The sequence below is a fragment of the Pseudophryne corroboree genome, chromosome 7 (genome assembly GCF_028390025.1).
Source record: "Pseudophryne corroboree isolate aPseCor3 chromosome 7, aPseCor3.hap2, whole genome shotgun sequence".
NCBI lineage: Eukaryota > Metazoa > Chordata > Amphibia > Anura > Myobatrachidae > Pseudophryne > Pseudophryne corroboree.
Window position 1 is genome coordinate 77,048,970 of NC_086450.1, and position 23,133 is coordinate 77,072,102.

Here is a 23,133-nt window from a genome sequence, read left to right on the forward strand (position 1 = left end):
GGAATCAGTATGATATACCGGCGACCGGGATGCCAACCGTCAGTATACCGACAGCGGGGGCAAGCACTAGAAGCCGCTTGCAGGCTTGCTACGCTTGCCACACTGTGGGCACGGTGGCTCGCTGCGCTCGTCACAGGTTATATTCTCCCTCTATGGGTGTCCTGGACACCCACGGAGGCAGAATAGCCTGTGTCGCCGGTATCCAGCGTCGGCGTTTCACTGCTTGTCGGGATTCCGGCGTCTGTATTGTTATCACTGTATGCTAACCGCTTCCCTACTGGACAACCCGATAATGACAACCGGTCAAAAAGTCAGGCTGTTTTTATCGGACGAAAAAAAGATCGCAGCTATTGGATACCCCCCTAGGTATAGCAAGGGTGCTTTCACACAACTGTGAATAAATGCAGACTCGGACATAGGCAAAAAGGATAATAAAATAGTTGCGCTCTGCATATGGATGCAATAACTGTATCAACACCTGATTGTTTAACTAAACACACAACTACAAATTATAAGTGCATAAATAGATCAATAAAACCAAAATAATTTTTAATAGTTTTGCTCTAAATGATAAATGCACTTGTCTATCTAGCTGTTCATGGTTACTCTCACTTATTACATACAAACTGAAAAGAAAAACAATATTTTAGAACTTATGTTGAATCTCCTTCTCAAGAGGGATCACTACAGTTTCCAGAACAACAACTGACAATCAGAGCAACGGTAAACAGAGGCGGATTGGCCACAGGGTCTACAGGGAAGATTCCCGGTGGGCCGGCACACCCGTGGGGCCTGTTTAGTTTGAGGACATGTGGTCCTTTTTATAATCATAATGAATAAGATGCAAAATAATTTGCATATATGAAAATGACTTTGCCACTTAGCCTGTGATTGCAGATGATCTAGTGTATGCTCTGACTGCCTGCTTGGCTGACATATAAGATTGAGTGAATAGTGATTGGGATACGCGGTTGGTGTAATAAGCAAGAGAATATATCTTTCTAAAGAATTATATAGTTTCCTAAATTCTGAAGGTGTATCATATAATGTGCTCATAATATTTAATTTTATTTCTTTTTAACTTCCCCCTTGATGCTGGACATGCCCACTATCTGGAAAGTCTTGGGGGGAGGGTGCTGCTGCCATGGCCCATGGCTAGACTTTACACCTCTGGTGCTGCCCATGTGGGGCCACTATTACAAAATTTTCCAGGGCCGCTTTTTGTTTCCAATTCGCCCCTGACGGTAAATCATCATTTTATAAATGATGCTGAGTTGACGATTCTCCTCTTCAAAGTCTCAGTTTTAAAAACAAAAGTGACATCCGGAATATGGGAATTCCTGGTCAAAAACATTCCCATTTGTTATGCAGTAGTTTAAATGTGACCATACATTTTAAGTATACATAAAAATATAATCAATGTTTCCTGTTATCAAGTCAAATCAGATATACTTGAGTATATGCAATTGTGCAGTATTGTAATGAGGATTACAGAGATCGATGAACTACCTGTATCCACTGGCGTCACAAGGTGGGTGCGGCCCGCACCCGGGTGTCATCCGCCGAGGGGTGACAGGAGCCGGGTGCTGCACTGTAACATTACGTAAAGCAACCCGGCTCCTGTCACCATGTAGGAGCTGGCACTGCAGACACGTTAGTCTCCGGAGGCAAGCAACAACTCCCGGACCCCCAGAGTGCCAAAAATGGGGGTCTGGGCGCTTAGCCATGCCCCCTCCCGTGAAGCAACATCCATCCCACTGCTCGTCCGCAAAGCCACGCCCCCTTTGTGCCCACTGCCGCACAGGGTTCAGAAGAGGTGAGTGACGCCTCTGCCTGCATCACAGCTATAAATGAGAGTTTAATCTGACATTTCACATATGTAACACTTGCTGTAGATAAAAGGCCCTGAAATTGCAATGTATGTCATCAGGGGGTAATGTATCAGTAAGAACTTGTACCTAAATAGCTCCCATATTTGACGGTGTTGTTCCTATTGTTGTAGGAGTAGATCTTGTTGCTTGAAGTATTATATACAAAAATAGAACCTGTCCAATAATATGATCCAGGTGCTCCCATAATGATTAAATCCTGCAAAAACAAACAATATATTTTTTTTATGCTGGTGGTAATGCTTAAACAAGAACAAATGTGAAGAGATACAGAGATGTAACAGTCTAGTATTAAAACACACTGCAGTGGGGCAGATGTATGAACCTGAAGGCATAAGGAAGTGATAAACCAGTTATAAGTGCAAGGTGATAAAAGTACCAGCCAATCAGCTCCAGTATGTAAATTAACAGTTAGGAGCTGATTGGCTGGTGCGTTTATCACCTTGCACTTATCATTGCTTTATCACTTCCTTATGCCTTCTCCAGGCTTAATACATCTGCCCCATTATGTACTAAGGGGGTCTAGTATGATAATAAATAAATATAGCTACAATCAAAATCCCGACATTCAAAATAGCGACAACAATTGACCAATGGTCAAACTACCGACAAGGTCAAACTACCGACAAGGTCAAACTACTGACATTTAAAATACAGACAATGTCAGAATACAGGTTGAAAAGTCAACACAAGTTTATCATTGTTTTTTGTGCGTATGTCGACATAGGTTGACATGGACACGTATACGTGTACCGCGTCCCCTCGCATGGCTCGCGCTTCGTGTTCGGTGACTCGCTGCGCTCAGCACACTATTAATTCCCCCTCCAGGTCCACTGGGATGGTAAAGTATGAACAAGTCGGTTTCAATTAAAAAAATCATGAAAAATTCATAGCGACATTTTGAACTGTCGACATTTTAAATGTCGGTACTTTGACCTTGTCAGTATTTTAAATTTCAAATTTTGACCATGTCGGTATTTAGGCCTTGTCGGTATTTTGATCATCGGTCAATGCTTGTCGGTATTTTGACCGTCAGGATTTTGATTGTAGGTAAATTGACAGCATCCCGTACTAAGAGGTTAGCAGTTGGGCAAAACCATGGGGGTAATTCCAAGTTGATCGCAGCAGGATTTTCTTTAGCAGTTGGGCAAAACCATGTGCACTGCAGGGGAGGCAGATATAACATGTGCAGAGAGAGTTAGATTTGGGTGTGGTGTGTTCAATCTGCAATCTAATATGCAGTGTAAAAATAAAGCAGCCAGTATTTACCCTGCACAGAAATAAAATAACCCACCCAAATCTAACTCTATCTGCACATGTTATATCTGCCTCCCTTGCAGTGCACATGGTTTTGCCCAACTGCTAAAAAAAATCCTGCTGCGGTCAACTTGGAATTACCCCCCATGTGCACTGCAGGGGAGGCAGATATAACATGTGCAGAGAGAGTTAGACTTGGGTGGGTTATTTTGTTTCTGTGCAGGGTAAATACTGGCTGCTTTATTTTACACTGCAATTTAGATTGCAGATTGAACACACCACACCCAAATCTAACTCTCTCTGCACATGTTATATCTGCCCCCCCTGCACTGCACATGGATTTGCCCAACTGCTAACAAAGATCCTGTTGCGATCAACTCAGAATTATCCCCTAAGGCTTGGAAAGAGATAAAGTATCGGCCAACCAGCTCCTAACTGTCATGTTTCAAACCCAGCCTGTAACATGGCAGTTAGGAGCTGGTTGGCTGTTACTTTATCTCTCACCACTCTCTCTGTCTCCCAGGCTTAAGGCCCGTACACACTGGTCGATATATCGGCCGTTCTCTTGAACGGCCGATATATCGCGGGACCGTCGGCCAGTGTGTACGGCCGATACGTCTGTGAACTCCGTCGTTCACAGACGTATCGCGTCGTCCGCGCAGCACAGCCAACGGCCAATACATCTACCGATATATTGGAGCGTCGCTGTGTGTGTACGGGGCGGTCGGCCGACCGCCCGTACACATGCTGCGGCGGCCGGCGGTGATTGACAGCTGAACTGGGCGGGCGTGTGTACACGCCCGCCCAGTTCATGACGTCAGTCCCCAACGGATCGAGCAGTGTGTATGCTGAACACACTGCTCGATCCGTCCATAGATATATCTGCAGATCAATTGATCTGCAGATATATCTATTAGTGTGTACCCACCTTTAGTATGGTACATCTCCTCCAATGTGGCTGGATTTGTCCTTGTAACTGCAACATGTACTTTGCCTTTAGCCTTCCAATACTGATAAGCCAAAGTGGAGAATAATGACCGGTCTACGTACAGGTACCCTCTGGAAGATTTCACACGCTACCATCTGACAGTCTGGTGTAGAAAGTGCCGCTCTCAATAGCCAACAAATGACTTGAAAAAATAAACAGGCGTAACTAACTACAGTAACAGGTGTCTGACACTCTGACTTATTAGTGACCTGTTAGATTGAGGAAACATATTAGTTGTGCCAATAAATCAGCATTTATCAAAGAAGACACAGGGGTATATTTACTAAAGAACTGGTTTTTAGAAGAGGAGATGTTGATCATAGCAGCCAATCAGATTCTAGCTATTGTCTTTTAGAAGGTGCCAGATAACTGATAAGTAGAATCTGATTGGTTGCAATGGGCGACAGCTCTGTGTGATCTGTGCAGGCTTCTCCAAACACGCTGTTTACAGGCAGGTCTATCTGAAAAGTGTATTTTGGTCCAAGTTTGCTCCGTGTTTATAAACATGATCCTTTGTAAATCTCAGTGTTACATTGTTTTCTATAGAAAGTACTTGCAAGTTGGTTCAATGGTGTACTGACTTATATTTGCAGATTCAGTCGTGTTTTGCAGTTCAATTTATAATTTTACTCCAGTGGCTTTAGTAAATCTCCAAGTTTGAAAAAATGGCCAAACACTGCCGGGAATGCAAACTGGGACCAACACGATTTTTAGCAAATGTAACCCTTACAATAAGTTTCTCTGCAACGCGTTTCGTGGAGATATGTCCACTTCATCAGGCTTTAGTTACTGATCACATATGTCATCAGGCATAAAATAGGAGCGACAACCAACTCCAGGACACTGTACTTATATTTTTAATATATATTAGAATAAAACCACTAACATTTTGAAAAAAGTTTATACTGAATGGACATTATATATATATATATATATATACACACACACACTGCCGCACAGCCCTCCATATGCTCGCCAGAGGTAGCCTGACTGCCATTAGGTACCGAGATGAGATCCTCAGACCCCTTGTGAGACCATATGCTGGTGCGTTTGGCCCTGGGTTCCTCCTAATGCAAGACAATGCTAGACCTCATGTGGCTGGAGTGTGTCAGCAGTTCCTGCAAGACGAAGGCATTGATGCTATGGACTGGCCCGCCCGTTCCCCAGACCTGAATCCAATTGAGCACATCTGGGACATCATGTCTCGCTCCATCCACCAACGCCACGTTGCACCACAGACTGTCCAGGAGTTGGCGGATGCTTTAGTCCAGGTCTGGGAGGAGATCCCTCGGGAGACCATCCGCCACCTCATCAGGAGCATGCCCAGTTGTTGTAGGGAGGTCATACAGGCACGTAGAGGCCACACACACTACTGAGCCTCATTTTGACTTGTTTTAAGGACATTACATCAAAGTTGGATCAGCCTGTAGTGTGTTTTTCCACTTTAATTTTGAGTGTGACTCCAAATCCAGACCTCCATGGGTTAATAAATTTGATTTCCATTGATAATTTTTGTGTGATTTTGTTGTCAGCACATTCAACTATGTAAAGAACAAAGCATTTAATAAGAATATTTCACTCATTCAGATCTAGGATGTGTTGTTTAAGTGTTCCCTTTATTTTTTTGAGCAGTGTATATATATATATATATATTTATATATATATAATCACTGAAAAAATGTTCCATTAATTATAATATTTACGTTCGAAACCCCCTGCCCTCTGTCGACGCCAATTAAATCTTTCATATTTTACAGTATATCTGACTACCTTATCCAGTCCCTTTTATCTGTGTGTCTCTATAACTTCCTGCGCTAGCGCTACCATCTGTAGCACTCTTTCTACAGTACGGACGAAGGTGAGGTCAGTGAGAAGTGAGGTCACTGCTGTGGATCTGACAACCAGTGAGCCCTCTATAGCATTGCAGCACATCATGTGCATTGTACTGTCAGTGTATGGAAAGATAACCAAGTAAAAGCATGAATATAGCCATGAAATATAGAAAATATAGTATACAACAATAAAATAGTAGAAGTATAACTTACATCTAAGTAAAAGTTGGAGGTCCCAGCTTGACACGATCCATGTAATTCACCAAATTTTGAAACATAAGCTATAAAAAATAAAACACACCTTTATGTCAACATAACGTAATGTATATCAGGCTCATCTGCTTTTGTTCTAGTCTGCATTTTTATCATCAAAGGTTTATTATTAGCCCACTGGAGACTGCTGTGTTGGGTAGAAGGGAAAACTGTTTATACAACACATGCGCAGGGTGTTCATCCACACACCCCTGACAGCTTCCGGGCATGGGATCAGCAGCACCCCACCACAGCGGATGCACAGGCCGCAGCCAAGGATGGCGGGTTGATACACAATAGGGGGTAGCCAAAACGATAGCATGGATGGCTTTACCCTAGAGCACCTCTCTCTCATATCTAAATCTGCACATTTTACATCTGCCCCACCTGCAGTGCAGCATGGTTTACCAAGGTGCACAGTTACTTGCTTTACCTTGCTTCACTCCACCTAAGAATCATCCCCTGTGCGCATCATTTATCAAGTCATCCAAAGGTTCACATTGGCAGCAGCTGAGTGTGGGGCTCTTGTGGGAGACAGTGATCTACTCATTTGTGTTTTTGTGTAATTGTGGTCAGGTCAGAAATAATTGACAGATATCCTTTCTCAGGGGAGAGGTCACAGCTAGATATGTTGATAGATAGGGTTGGGATCGGGAGACCGGCAGTTAAGATCCTGGCGGTTTAAAATCCCGACCTGGGGATCCGTACTGAAGGAACCCTATTCCTAACCCTCTCCTTAACCCTAACCCTCCCTCTGCGGCCTAACCATATCCCCGCAGCATAACCCTAACCCTCCCTGTGCAGCCTAACCGTATCCCCGCAGCATAACCCTAACCCTCCCTCTGCAGCCTTAACGTATCCCCGCAGCATAACCCTAACCCTCCCTCTGCAGCCTAACCGTATCCCCGCAGCATAACCCTAATCCTCCCTCTGCAGCCTAACCGTATCCCCGCAGCATAACCCTAACCCTCCCTCTGCAGCCTAACCGTATCCCCGCAGCATAACCCTAACCGTCCCTCTGCAGCCTAACCGTATCCCTGCAGCATAACCCTAACCCTCCCTCTGCAGCCTAACCGTATCCCCGCAGCATAACCCTAATCCTCCCTCTGCAGCCTAACCGTATCCCCGCAGCATAACCCTAACCCTCCCTCTGCAGCCTAACCGTATCCCCGCAGCATAACCCTGACCCTCCCTCTGCAGCCCAACCGTATCCCCGCAGCATAACCCTAATCCTCCCTCTGCAGCCTAACTGTATCCCCGCAGCATAACCCTAATCCTCCCTCTGCAGCCTAACCGTATCCCCGCAGCATAACCCTGACCCTCCCTCTGCAGCCTAACCGTATCCCCGCAGCATAACCCTAATCCTCCCTCTGCAGCCTAACCGTATCCCCGCAGCATAACCCTAATCCTCCCTCTGCAGCCTAACCGTATCCCCGCAGCATAACCCTAATCCTCCCTCTGCAGCCTAACCGTATCCCCGCAGCATAACCCTAATCCTCCCTCTGCAGCCTAACCGTATCCCCGCAGCATAACCCTAATCCTCCCTCTGCAGCCTAACCGTATCCCCGCAGCATAACCCTAACCCTCCCTCTGCAGCCTAACCGTATCCCCGCAGCATAACCCTAACCCTCCCTCTGCAGCCTAACCGTATCCCCGCAGCATAACCCTAATCCTCCCTCTGCAGCCTAACCGTATCCCCGCAGCATAACCCTAATCCTCCCTCTGCAGCCTAACCGTATCCCCGCAGCATAACCCTGACCCTCCCTCTGCAGCCTAACCGTATCCCCGCAGCATAACCCTGACCCTCCCTCTGCAGCCTAACCGTATCCCCGCAGCATAACCCTAATCCTCCCTCTGCAGCCTAACCGTATCCCCGCAGCATAACCCTGACCCTCCCTCTGCAGCCTAACCGTATCCCCGCAGCATAACCCTAATCCTCCCTCTGCAGCCTAACCGTATCCCCGCAGCATAACCCTAATCCTCCCTCTGCAGCCTAACCGTATCCCCGCAGCATAACCCTAATCCTCCCTCTGCAGCCTAACCGTATCCCCGCAGCATAACCCTAATCCTCCCTCTGCAGCCTAACCGTATCCCCGCAGCATAACCCTAACCCTCCCTCTGCAGCCTAACCGTATCCCCACAGCATAACCCTGACCCTCCCTCTGCAGCCTAACCGTATCCCCGCAGCATAACCCTAATCCTCCCTCTGCAGCCTAACCGTATCCCCGCAGCATAACCCTAACCCTCCATCTGCAGCCTTACCGTATCCCCGCAGCATAACCCTAACCCTCCCAGGCAAACTTACGTTCAGGATCCCAGCAGTCGGTATTCCAGCACCAGCATTCCGCCATGTGTCGAGATTCCAGCACCGCCATCCTGACCGCCGGGATCCCGAACGCCGGCTTGCTGACTACATCCCGATGGATGAGCCCACACATAAATTATATAATTCTATTTTAGCTCAAACTTAAACCATAAGATTAATGAGTGTTTTAGTGTAGTCTATCATAATAATATGGGCACCTTCAAAGGTTTGTATCATCCATGAACCAATAATGTGAATAAGCCTAAGGCTGGGTACCCACTATAACAATGTGTATCCAACAGATATATCCCAGCCAATGGGCCGACACATCGTATCTGCGGTACACATCAGAACGATGTAATGAAGAATAGAACGATCACTGTTCTGTCCTTCATTACACTGCACCGTGTCGCATGTGATATCTTCTGATTGGCCGTGCAGCACAGCCGACTGGAAGATAACGCATGTGTCCGCGCAGTTCAGGATTACACCCTGAATGACTGGCTGGAAACTACATATTGGTCCGAGATCATTGTAGTGTGTGTCCAACTTTAGGGACACTTCAGCCCCTCTTCCTGGACATTATGTCAATGTTGACATTTGACATGTCAACCTCCCGTCCGGGTCGATATTCTGAATGTTGACAAGTTCTACCCCACCCCTGATGAACACTCCTAATTCTGGTGATATAAGAAATAGCTTTGTTCTGTTGTCCATACATAGCTAAATAAAAACAACTCCTTCACCGTGAATGGGAAAGCGTTCTCAGGTCAGCAGCCAGACTAGATGGACTGTCGTTGGCGTGTTTTAGAAGCTCCATATGATTCTGTCATATTTTAGATGTATATTTTAAATCAATTTGTGAGATAAATAATGACCAGCCAACGAAAATGATCCATTCAGTAGGGGGTGACTATTTTCCATAAGGCCACAGTCCGGGAACCTATGTATGATTGTGTTCCTGGATAGATACTGTTTGGTATGTTGAAAGCTAGTGAAAATGAAGAGAGTCGATGATAACTGGGGCTTATAGAGGGAAGGAGAGCCTAAGGATGTGGAGCATATGGTGATGTCAGGAGGTCTTATTGTGGGGCACATGCATCAACGTGAGGGGAGAGCACCAGGACCAGGCCCAGCAGGGATATTTCCATCGGACTTGAGTGTGCGCCCCACATTTTTCACACCCACCCGTTCTGCTCCTATGAGACCAGGATAATTTCCCTCCTTTCTTTCGTTGGTTACCTGCAAAGATGTTCTCACCATGTGCCTTTTTAAAAAATATATATTTCTCATACGTCCAAGAGGATGCTGGGGATGACATCAAGACCATGGGGTATAGACGGGATCCGCAGGAGACATGGGCACTCCAAAGACTTTTAATTGGGTGTGAACTGGCTCCTCCCTCTATGCCCCTCCTCCAGACCTCAGTTTTAGAAATGTGCCCAGGTCGACTGGATGCACTCTAAGGAGCTCTACTGAGTTTCTCTGAAAATACTTATGTTAGGTTTTTTATTTTCAGGGAGATCTGCTGGCATCAGACTTCCTGCATCGTGGGAATGAGGGGGCAGAAGCAGAACCAACTTCCTCAGAGTTTCATGGCTCTGCTTCTGGCTGACAGGACACCATTAGCTCCTGAAGGGAACTGAACGCTAGCCGTGTCTAGATGCTCACTCCCACAGCACGCCGTCACCCCCTCACAGAGCCAGAAGCCAGAAGATAGGTGAGTATGAGAAGAATGATCTTCAATTAAGTAAGTGACAACTGAGGTGCGGCGCAGCTGGCGGGAGACAGCGCGCCACTGCTGCCCACACACACAGGCACTGCAGGGTGCAGGGCGCGGGGGCGCCCTGGGCAGCAATAAAAATACCTCAAACTGGCTAAAAGGGGACATAAGTTGCAGCTGGCACAGCCCTACCCCCGCCAGTATAAATATTGTCATGGATACTGAGGGGCGGAGCTTCTTCCTCAGGCAGCCAGCACACTACTCAGCACCATTTTCTCTCTCTCCTCAGGCTGCAGAGAACACGCTGGTCCTCTCCTCCACTTCTGACAAGTACAGGGTGCTATAAAGGGGGGGGGCACAAAGCGATTGTGGTGCATTTGATAGTGTATATTTCTATTTGAAAGCGCTTTTGGGCTGTGGACATACTGTGTTCACAGGCAATACTGGCGCTGGGTTTGTGAACTGACTGCTCCTATCCTGTGTCCCTCTGACAGATTTTACTGTGGGTCTGTCCCCAAAATAAGTCCCAGTGTGTCTGTGAGTGTGGTGTACACATGTGAGGCATGTCTGAGGCAGGGAGTTCCTCCCCGGAGGAATCCATTTTAGGGACACAGAGTTGTAATGTGGTGGCACTACAGGCACACCAAGAGCCTGCATGGGTTAAAGAGCTACGTGACAGTATGCATCTGATTAACCGTAGATTAGATAAATCTGAATCTGAGGCTGCATGCTGGAGAAAATCTGTGGAAGATGTGATTTTTCAGGATGCTGTTATTCCTTACGCGGGCGGCCCCTCTGGGTCACATAAGAGACCATTTGCAAATGTTGTAAACACTGATACCGTCACGGATTCTGATTCTTGTGTTGACAATAGTGAATCCAGAGAGATAGATCATAAATTGGCAAAAGTATACAATATATGATTGTGGCTATAAGGGACGTGTTGGAGGTTACAGAAAAGCACTCCTGTACCTCAGGAGAAAGCTTATTTATGTAAGGAAAAGAAATCCAAAGTCACGTTCCCTCCTTCACACAAACTAAATGCTCTGTTTGAAGGGATGTGGGTGAATCCTGATAAAATATTTCGTATTCCCAAAAGGATTCACATAGCTTATCCTTTCCCGGTTGAAGATAGGAAAAAATGGGAGTCACCCCCTGTGTTAGACAGTGCACTTTCCAGGTTGACAAAGAAGGTAATTCTCCCTGCTCCTGGCACAGCTTCTCTTAAAGAGCCGGCAAACCGCAAAATGGAAATGACATTGCAATCCATTTATGTAACCAATGGTACACTGCTCAGGCCCCCTATTGCCTGTGCATGGGTGAGTCGCGCTATTGAAAAATGGTCAGAAAGTGTGTCATCAGAAATTGACATGATTGATAAAGATGAGATACTCCTTAAGTTAGGGAATATCAAGGACGCTGCCGCCTACATGCTGGAAGCAATGAAGGATATTGGACTTTTGCCCTCTGCGCTTGCACCGGAAAAAAAGACCTATCACCCGCAAATGCAGTCCTTTTGGCCCAATAAATACAAAAAGGCGAGAGGTTCCCCCTTCTTTGCAGGTAGGGGAAGGGGAAAGAAGCCCACACCGGCTCCAGGCTCCCGAGAGCAGAAGTCTACCCCTAATTCTGCCAAATCCCCAGCATGACGCTGGAACTCCCTTGCGGGAGGCCGCTCGGGTGGGAGCACGTCTCAAACTCTTCAGCCAGGATTGGATTCTGTCTGGCCTGGATCCCTGGGTGTTGCAAATAGTATCCCAGTGATACAAACTAGAGTTTCAAGACCTTGCCAGCTTCTCCGTCAGAGAGAGAAGCAGTAACAGCGGCAATCCAAAAATGATGTCAAGACCAGGTTATAGTCCTGGTACCGTTGTCACAACAAGGGCGGGGTTTTTACTCAAGCCTCTTTGTTGTTCCGAAGCCGGACGGCTCGGTCAGACCGAGCTTAAATCTAAAATATCTGAATTGCTACCTGAAAAGGTTCAAATTCAAGATGGAATCACTTCGGGTGGTGATTGCCAGTCTGGAGGAGGGGGACTACTTAGTGTCGGTGGACATAAAGGATGCTTACCTGCATGTTCCCATTTATCCTCCTCACCAGGATTATCTGAGATTCGCGATTCAGGATTGCCATTACCAATTCCAGACGTTACCTTTCGGTCTCTCCACGGCGCCGAGGGTATTCACCAAGGTGATGGCTGAGATGATGGTCCTCCTTCGTCAGAAAGGAGTCAATATAATCTCTTATCTGGATGACCTCCTGATAAAGGCGAGATCCAGGGAGCAGTTATTACAAAACATATCCCTCTCCCTGTCAATACTCCAACAATATGGATCATAAATTAACCAAAATCACAGTTGGAACCGACGTCAAGGTTGTCTTTCCTCGGGATGATTCTGGACACAGAAGTTCAGAGAGTATTTCTTCCGCTGGAAAAGGCTCTGGAAATCCAGAAAATGGTAAGACAGATATTGAAACCATCAAGTGTGTCGATCCATCAGTGCATTCGGTAGTTGGGGAAGATGGTGGCGGCATACGAGGCCATACAGTTTGGTAGGTTCCATGTCAGAGTATTTCAGTGGGACCTGTTGGACAAGTGGTCGGGGTCACACCTACACATGCACAGAAAGATAATCCTGTCGTCAAAAACCAGGATTTCGCTCCTGTGGTGGTTGCACAGCTCTCACCTGCTAGAGGGACGCAGGTTCGGGATTCAGGACTGGGTCCTAGTAACCACGGATGCAAGTCTCCGAGGCTGGGGAGCAGTCTCTCAGGGAGAAAACTTCCAGGGACGTTGGTCACAACAGGAAGCCTGCCTTCACATAAACGTTCTGGAGCTAAGAGCCATTTACAACGGCCTTCAACAAGCGGTACATCTTCTTCAAGACCGTCCCGTGCAGATCCAGGCGGACAATGTAACAGCAGTCGCATACATAAACAGGCAGGGTGGAACGAAAAGCAGAACGGCAATGGCAGAGGCGACAAAAATCCTCCGCTGGGCAGAAAAACATCTACAAGCTCTGTCGGCAATATTCATTCCGGGAGTAGACAACTGGGAAGCAGACTTCCTCAGCAGACACGATCTCCATCCAGGAGAGTGGGGCCTCTACCAAGAAGTCTTCGCAGAGGTGACAAGTCTTTGGGGAGTTCCACAAGTAGACATGATGGCATCTCGTCTCAACAAGAAGCTTCAGAGATACTGTTCCAGGTCGAGAGACCCTCAAGCAGTAGCAGTGGATGCACTGGTGACACAGTGGGTGTTTCCGTCAGTGTATGTCTTCCCTCCACTTCCGCTGATCCCAAAAGTACTCAGGATCATAAGAAAAACAAGGGTTCGAGCAATCTTCATTGTCCTAGACTGGCCAAGGAGGGCTTGGTACCCAGATCTTCAGCAGTTACTCATAGGAGATCATCGGCCTCTTCCTCGTCGGGAGGACCTGCTGCAGCAGGAACCGTGTATGTACCAAGACTTACCGCAGCTACATTTGACGGCATGGCTGTTGAGAGCCGTATCCTAGCCAGGAAGGGTATTCCCGAGGAGGTCATCCCCACCCTTATTCAGGCCAGAAAGGGAGTAACGTCGAAACATTACCACCGTATTTGGAGAAAATATGTGTCTTGGTGTGAATCCAAGAAGGCTCCTACGGAAGAGTTTGAGTTGGGACGTTTTCTCCATTTTCTGCAGGCTGGTGTGCAGGCGGGCCTCCGATTGGGATCAATCAAGGTCCAGATTTCGGCCTTGTCAGTGTTCTTCCAGAAACAATTGGCCTCTCTTCCAGAGGTTCAGACCTTTGTGAAAGGGGTTCTGCACATCCAGCCTCCATTCGTGCCTCTAGTGGCGCCATGGGACCTTAACGTGGTATTGCAGTTCCTTCAATCGGATTGGTTTGAGCCTCTACAAAAGATAGAGTTGAAGTTTCTCACTTGGAAAGTGGTGATGATTTTGGCTTTGGCATCTGCAAGGCGGGTGTCTGAATTGGGGGCCTTGTCTCACAAGAGCCCTTACCTGATTTTCCATGAAGATAGGGCAGAGTTGCGAACTCGCCAAAATTTTCTTCCAAAGGTGGTTTCTGCTTTTCACATAAACCAACCTATTGTGGTGCCAGTAGTTACTGACACATTCACTGATTCAAAGTCTCTAGATGTGGTTAGAGCTCTGAAAATCTATGTTGCTAGAACAGCTCGTATATGGAAAAAAGAGGCTCTGTTTGTCCTGTATGATCACAAGAAGATTGGTTGTCCTGCTTCCAAGCAGACTATTGCACGTTGGATTAAAAATACGATTCAGCAAGCTCATACTACGGTTGGATTGCCGTTACCGACGTCGGTAAAGGCCCACTCCACTAGGAAGGTGGGCTCATCCTGGGCGGCTGCCCGGGGGGTCTCGGCATTACAACTTTGTCGAGCAGCTACTTGGTCAGGGGCAAACACATTTGCTAAGTTCTACAAGTTAGACACCTTGGCCGATGAGGACCTAAAGTTTGGTCAATCGGTGCTGCAGGGTCATCTGCACTCTCCCGCCCGTACTGGAGCTTTGGTATAGACCCCATGGTCTTGATGTCGTCCCCAGCATCCTCTAGGACGTATGAGAAAATAGGATTTTGATAACCTACCGGTAAATTCTTTTCTCCTAGTCCGTAGAGGATGCTGGGCGCCCGTCCCAGTGCGTACTTTACCTGCAGTTTAGTTATTAGAGTTACACAAGTTGTGTTATCTTGGTTTCAGCATGTTGCTGCAATTAGTTCATGCCTGTTGGCATGTGTTATGTTGAATGCCATGTGTGCGGCATGGTTGAGGGTGTGAGTTGGTAGATATCTCACCACTAGTTAAGTAATTCCTTTCCTCGAAATGTCAGTCTCCCTGGGCACAGTTCCTACAACTGAGGTCTGGAGGAGGGGCATAGAGGGAGGAGCCAGTTCACACCCAATTAAAAGGCTTTGGAGTGCCCATGTCTCCTGCGGATTCAGTCTATACCCCATCGTCTTGATGTCGTCCCCAGCATTCTCTACGGACTAGGAGAAAAGGATTTACCGGTAGGTTATCAAAATCCTATTTTTTTTTTTACTGCACACTTCCACCTCACAGTGTGGTATTCCTGTGAGGTGTACGTCCTTTGAATGCACACCCTGGCAACAGCATCTTATGCAGTGCACCCTGGTTGGGTGCTTCAGATGGTACCTCTACAGGCAGGATGTTCCTCACATGGCTTGTTCCATACAGGTTATATCATACGACTACACAAGTGTCCATTTTCCAATATATGCATCGGGGTATCCGGACTCCAGGTCGACAACAAAAAGGTCGACACATCTTAGGTCGACGCCAATTGGTCGATACGCCTTAGGTCGACATGGACAAAAGGTCGACATGGACAAAGGTCGACAGGAACAAGGTCGACGTGGAAAGTTTTTCACAATTTTTTTCTTTTTTGGAACCTTTTCATACTTAACGATCCACGTGGACTACGATTGGAACGGTAATCTGTGCCGAGCGAAGCGGAGCGGAGCGAAGGCACCATGCGAGGGGACGCGGTGCACTAATTGGGGTTCCCGGTCACTCTACGAAAAAAACAACACAAAAAAAACATAAAAAACGAATGTCGACCTTTTTCCATGTCGACCTTGTTCCTGTCGACCTTTTGTCCATGTCGACCTAAGGTGTGTCGACCAATTGGCATCGACCTAAGGTGTGTCGACCAATTTGCGTCGACCTAAGGTGTGTCGACCTTTTGTTGTCGACCTGGAGTCCAAGACCCTGCATCGGGCCCATGTATGGATCACAGTGTAACCTTCGTAGTGCGCCCAACATGGCTGCCTCATCTGGCACACTTGTGGATGGGATGAAAAATACATGGACCTGATGTAATCACCCCGCATTTTCTGTCATCTCTTCTAGAGGTAGACTATTCCACCCATGGTAATCCTACGCAGTGCGCCCAAGATGGCTGCCTCACCTGGTACCTTGTGAGGGTGGAATTTACAACCCATGGAAGTTATTGCCCAAAATGCCTACACCAATTCTGCATTATGATTACTCTATGCGTTCTAGGTTTTCATTTTTATGTCTGTGTAGCTTGTCTATTGCTGCATTAATCTTCTTCATTATGTGCATTGGTTTGATGTCTGTAAAGCGCCTTGAGTCCTGTTTAGATAGAGCGCTATATAAATAAAATTATTATTATTATGAGATGAGAACACCAGTAGAGCAAATAAGAGAGTAGGTGGTGGTGTAGGAAACCAGCAAATCATATACTAATATAATATCACATGTGGTGCTCATGGCTTTAATTGACTGGTGTGGACATAATGGAGTCTTGTCAACTGCCATTAGGTCAATTATTTGGTGTCAATACTATAATGTATATCCCCCTAACACTACTATACTGAATCGAAAGTCCATCAGCCATGCCTTACAGTATCTGCCAACTTCTGAATGTCTTTCTGAGCAGACCCTAAAGAAAAGCTTAGACCGTGTAATTAACCCTTAGTGGTCTATTTTCTAAGCCTTGAATGGAGAGTAAGTTGAGAGATAAAGTAGCAGCCAATCAGTTCCTAACTGCCATGTTGCAGGCTGTGTTTGAAAAATCACAGTTAGGAGCTGATTGGCTAGTACTTTTTCTCCATACACTTTGGGGGTCATTCCGAGTTGATCGCTCACTGGCAGTTTTTAGCAGCCATGCAAATGCATTGTCGCCCCCGCCCAACGGGGAGTGTATTTTTGCTTTGCAGAAGTGCGAATGCCTGTGCAGAACAAGACCAGCCCTGGACTTACTCTTCGTGTGCGTTGATTCTAACGTTGGTGGGATGGCTTTTGACGTCACACGCCCGCCCAGCGTTCGCCCAGCCACGCCTGCGTTTTCCCTGGCACGCCTGCATTTTTTCAAACACTCCCAGAAAACAGTCAGTTGACACCCAGAAACGCCCCCTTCCTGTCAATCTTCTTGCGTTGTGCCGTGCGACTTGTCAAAGTCAGAAAAATATCACGCTACACACTGCCATATATGCACCTCATGCGAGTGCCTGCTGCGTGTGCATGAGCCCTCCCGTGCGTGCGCATACTCTCAGTTGCGTGCACCCGCAGGCGCACGGTATGCGCATTTACGGTAGAGTTTATGTGCATCTAGCGGGCGACTCAATCGTAACATATTTTAGTCATATAATGTATTTTGTAGATTATGGTCCCTTTGATAGAATCTGAAAGTTTAGTTAATATAGCATGTTCGGGGACAAGGAGATTCCTCTTTGTTTGATACGAAGGGTCAGACAGGGGTTACACAGTGGTGTTTAGTATCCATCGGAAGAGAATATAATTAGCAATATTCCGGTGTTGGTTTGAAGCGGATTACTCGCTCGTGCGTATAGTTATGGACATAAGAAGTTTATGGACATTTACTATATTTGCACTTTATTACCCATGCGGCGGGAAACCCAGTTTCCCTCCCACCTGAGCAGTTTGAAATAGTCACAGCCCACCTGTATGAACCAACCTATGACCTTTTGTTATAATACAGAGACGAATTCCTGTGTCCAATGAACAATAAGAATGTAGGGACCATTGTACTGTACTGTGTGTAAGTGTATATAAAGACAAGCCGATCTGGGCCAGCTCTCTACTCTCTTCAACGGTTCTCATTGCTGATAATCGGGAGCTGGATATCCAGAAAGGCGCTCGCGATTGTTTCCCCTGGTGCGTAAGTTCTCTGCAACCATATTGTCTCTTATTTAATGTTATAAGCCATTCTCTCTCTCCTTCCCCCCTTAAATGTAATTGTATCTTTATTGTATTTTATGTGTAGTGATTCGGTTAGGTATTTTATGTTATCTTGGTAGTGTATAACTTGTATTGTATTATTCTTTTGCAATTGAACGTTCATTCATTTCCTTAAAAGGCGTTAGACCCTTAGACCGGTATTTGAGTGTTTATTATATGGCTAAGGGGTTCTCAGAGCGTCACATACGCTCATACAGCTTTTAAACTAACAAGGTTACACTGTGTTGCATTTACACCTTATCACTGCACAAGGGTTTACAGTATAAGTACATTGTTTATGGTATTGTTTTAAAGGTTTAACTCTGTGAGCGTCAGCGCCGCTTGTGATCTCCTCGTGGTCTCGAGCGTCCGCTACGCTGATAGCGTATCATTACGTTAGTCGGCAGCCTATAGCGTGCTTGCCCATACGCTCTAAGCCGTGAGCGAACGTGACGCTCGTGCGTGTCGTCCACGGCTAAGCGTTCGTTACGCTACGTGCGTACTCATACGGTATTCCATACGCCAATTGCGTACTGTGTTCTTTAACCTTTTAGAGTGTTTTATACAAGGTATAGAATAGGCATTGTCAATTGGGGACTCGCCCGCTCTTCACATATCTGCACTAGGTAATTCCAGCAGACATTATCGGTCAGCAAAAGGCGGGAGGTAATATTCCTTGTAGTGCTGACCAGATAAGCGTCTGCTTCGCTTAGTAAGGAGTGCTGAAGGAATCCGGAACAAAAAGGTAGGAACAGTACGTTATTGTCTTTTAAAACCTGTTTAGTTTCTGTTTTGCGAACGCAAGCAATAAGCATACACATCTGTATTTCTTGTTTAGTATTGTTTTCGTGCCTCATTCTCCTGATTGCCACATGTGTTGAGACATTTGTTGTTATTAATAGTTAAAAGTAATATTTAAGGGAATAATTGTAAAAGGCACGCACACAATCTCGCCTAGAATACAAGGGAGATTTGAGTGGTGGTCAGTGAAGGATTACTGTTAAAGATCATTCACATTGATAAAACGTGTAGTGTGTAACTGTGGACGTACTTGGTCTGTGTACACGTGTCCTTACAAGGGCAGGGCGTACGCAGCAAGGGTCGACGCACGGAGCGTGTATTACGCAACGGAGCGTACGGATACGCCCACATGATACAAACCGCACGATAGTATTGTTTAGTAAGCGATAAGGAAATAACGCGAAAAATAACACAAATTTATCTCAAATCCAAAAGTTTAAAAGTTAAAAGAAAAAGACTTTCTCTGTTGCAATTCTTCTGGGTTAGACTATTACTGAATGAAAGGATTTCTGCGCAGAAATAAAAATTAAAGTGTACCTGTGGTAAGAGTGTGTGTATATATAAGATTTCTCTTTTATTACGGAAGTGGGAACCATAGGCCAGTAGAAAGAGATACACCAGCGAGAGCGATATCGTGGGGTGGCTTGGGAGGCGTCCCTTGTTAGACTCGACACATTTATGAGCAGTAGAGTCTGCTGTACATAACAGAACAGGAGGTCACAGAACAGGAGGTTCAGGTACAGCAGACTAAAAGTAGAGAAGCACAACCGAAGAGGGTTGGTGCTACACCCATATAGGCCAAAGAAGCTCATTGCTGAAGGAATTCGCAGCCGAAATTTTCGATTCCACTGATCGTTCCGCACATAAGATTAGTTGCTTATGTGCAGATACGATTGTACCGCATGTGATTGTGTGCATTAGCGTGTCTTAAATTCAAAAGAACGCTACTTGCACATTGTTAACGTGATTTGTGTAATTTTTTTATTTTAAGGGAAGTAGCCTGATCACTCAGGGACATTCCAGCGACTGATACTTGCTGGGGAGGGTAAGACACTCCCACACGCCCGAGCAAGTAGACGTACTTAGGTGCCCTAGGCTGGGTACGGAACCTCTGGGAACTTTGGTCGCCGTATTGGCCAGCGTGGACGGGAGTTAAGTGGGCGGACTTCGGAGCAAAACCCCCACCGCAGCCTTACCCCGAACATTTTGGTTTTCTGTGAGGGTTGCCGGAGACCCTGATTGGAAGTCAGAGGTAGTGAAAGCAACGCCTGCAGAGATGGGGGCCACTTGTTCAGGTAAGGGGCGATCAACCCAGGTTCAGGTTGATTTGGTAAACCGACCAATCGGGTCGGCAAGGTATATCATGAGTGAGAAATATGGTCATCACACAGAAATATTGTGCAATGAATGGGAGAGGATGACTGTGCATGACGGGGAAAAGTTTCCCCGGGTAGGTAGTTTTAACCCAGAAGTGTTACAGAATTTAAGGAGAAGAGTTTGTCTGATTAAGTCTTCAAAAAGGCGTATTAGACATTATGATTATTTAACATTGTGGCAACAGGAAGGTGAAATACAAAGGGGGTTGGCGCAAGCCACTGGATCTAACCCTATTAGGAAACTGATAGCCACTGCTCCCCCACCACCATACATACCTGGAGAGAAATTGGTTGCAGAGAATGGCACTCAGGGTCATGTTAAATGTGTAGAAGTTAAGGATAATGTAACCAAAGTAATTAATGCTAACACTAATCCGTGCAAGTTGTACCCTGTTTTGAACTTTCCCCAGGACTGTGACCAAGAGGATGAGCCCACAACAATATCAGCACTCTCCCTAGCAGCCACCATATCAGAAACAGCAGTAGGCACGACTCAACCCGTAAGATTAGCATCAAAGGCCCCTAGCGGAGGGACAGGTGAGGTCGTATCGACTGGTAAGTACGGCACCATACACTATGCTGAAACCATTTCACCACATGTTGTAGAATCTACTCAGAATGATGTTATTGGACTTAATCCCGTTAGGGTAATAGCAGTGCCAAATGGGAAAACTGAAGCTTCAGGAGCAACTCCTGTCAGGAACATCGCCATGCACTGTCCCTTTTCCCGAACGGAATTAAGGTCAATGATGTCTGAATTCCCTGATCCTAGAAAAGACTTAGCTGCATATCAAAAGTATATTAGGGAACTAGGAAATTCTGCAGAGCCAAATAACAAAGATTGGAGGACAGTTTTGAGGGCATGTTTACCCCCTAGTGTTGATCCGTTAAAGTTTATCGCTGATTGCAAGTTAGATGAGGAAGTACCACTAACAGACGAGTATAATCAGGATAATGTAAAGAGAATCAACTTACAGTTAGGGGTATATTTTCCTGCAGTTGTAAAGTGGAATAAAATCTTTACCATAAAACAAAAAGAAGGTGAATCCACACCAGAGTATTTTCACCGGGCTCTGCAGGATATGGCTAGGTACACTGGTATAGATGACATTAATACAAATGTACACCACAGGGAAGTAGCTGTTTCAGTATTAATGGACGGTCTAAAAGAGGTTTTAAGGAATAGAATACAAACCACTAGGCCTGATTGGAGAGGTATGTCGGTGGATGCATTGGGAGAGGCTGCTGCTGGGCATGATCGGAATATCATCAGACACAGGGAGTCACAGAGTGATAAGTTAATGGCTGTGAGCATACAGGCCCTCACTACCCGGCCACCTCAGCCCAGAACTGTGACCCCTGTGGGTAAGTCAAGAGGTATAAAATGTTTTAGTTGTCATAGAGAGGGACACATGTCACGTGATTGTAAAGCAAGACAAATACAAAATTCATATCAACCCTATAGACAACGAACTGATACGAGACACTGGGATCAAGGACCGAAGGGGCGGAGCTATGAGCCACATGCAGGGGAAACAAAAAGGTATCCCCCAAGAAGAGACTGGCAAATCTCTGATAGTTCCCATCTACCCCCACCACAAGTAATTGCTGCCAGCGCGATTCAGGGAGGTCACCATACCCAATAGGGGTGTGGCCACACCTGTAATCTGCAGCCAGTGAAATTGATTGCAAGTCTTGGAAGTGAACCCGAGATCACAATTGATGTAGCTGGTAAATCATTAAATTTCCTTGTAGATACGGGGGCGGCCAAATCAGTGATAAATTCGACAGTGGGCATGAGAACCACTGGTAAAACAATTCCAGCCATGGGAGTAACGGGAGTAGTACAACACTACCCTGTTAGCAAACCAGCAGAGATTACAATAGGGCCTTTACATACCAAGCATTCCTTTTTGCTGGCTGCATCGGCACCGACTAATCTCCTGGGAAGAGATTTACTGTGTAAAATGGGGTGTGTCATTTATTGTACTCCTGAAGGTGTATTCTTAGACATACCTGAGAATCACTCTCAGGAAGTGCGAGACATGCTAGACTCCCCATCAAAATTAATGTCACAGACCGTTATGATAAATAGGAGTTCATCCCAGGTAGAAGAAATGACATCCCAAATACCAGAGTCACTTTGGACTAAAGATGGACAAGACACTGGATTAATGGCAAACGTAGCTCCAGTAGTTGTGCAAGTAAAAGATGGTAGGATAGCTCCAAAAATCCCACAATACCCTCTGAAGCCAGAGGTGGAGTTAGGAGTGTACCCCGTAATAGAGCGCTTGCTACAACAGGGCATTCTGGTAAGAACATCCAGCACTGCCAATAGTCCCATCTTCCCTGTAAAAAAGAGTGGGGGGAGGGGTTACAGGCTAGTGCAGGATCTAAGGGGGATTAATAAAATAGTTGAGAGTCAGTTCCCCGTAGTGCCAAATCCAGCTGTCATCCTTATGCAAATCCCTCCCACTGCGAAATTTTTCACTGTTATTGACCTCTGCTCCGCCTTCTTCTCGGTACCTCTGCACCCCGACAGCCAATATTTGTTTGCATTCACATACAGAGGAGTCCAATACACATGGACTCGATTACCACAAGGTTTCATAGACAGCCCAAGTATATTTTCACAGGCTTTGCATGATTGTTTACAGTCTTTCCAACCAGAGGGTGGATCAGTATTGATCCAATATGTGGATGATTTACTACTATGTTCAGATTCACTGGACGCGTCCCTGAAAGATACGAAACAGCTCCTGTTTCATCTTTCAGACACAGGACACAAGGTTTCCAAAGACAAGTTGCAATTATGCCAGACTAAAGTAAAATATCTGGGACATTGTCTGACACAAGGACTGAGACACCAGACCGCTGATAGAATTCAAGCAATTCGAGACATGACTCTGCCACAAACCCAGCAACAGATCAGAACATTTCTAGGAATGTGTGGGTATTGC

General features: G+C 46.1%; 1 protein-coding gene across 1 annotated transcript in view; it reads right to left on the reverse strand.

Moving 5' to 3' along the window:
• Nucleotides 1-23,133, reverse strand: part of ITGA4 (integrin subunit alpha 4) — a 224,226-nt gene that overhangs the window by 134,450 nt on the left and 66,643 nt on the right. Inside the window, exons 5-6 of the mRNA XM_063933332.1 lie at nt 6,180-6,247; nt 1,959-2,088 (exon numbers count right to left, since the gene is read on the reverse strand). Coding sequence (XP_063789402.1) covers nt 1,959-2,088; nt 6,180-6,247 — 198 coding nt within the window. The remainder of the gene's footprint in view (nt 1-1,958; nt 2,089-6,179; nt 6,248-23,133) is intronic.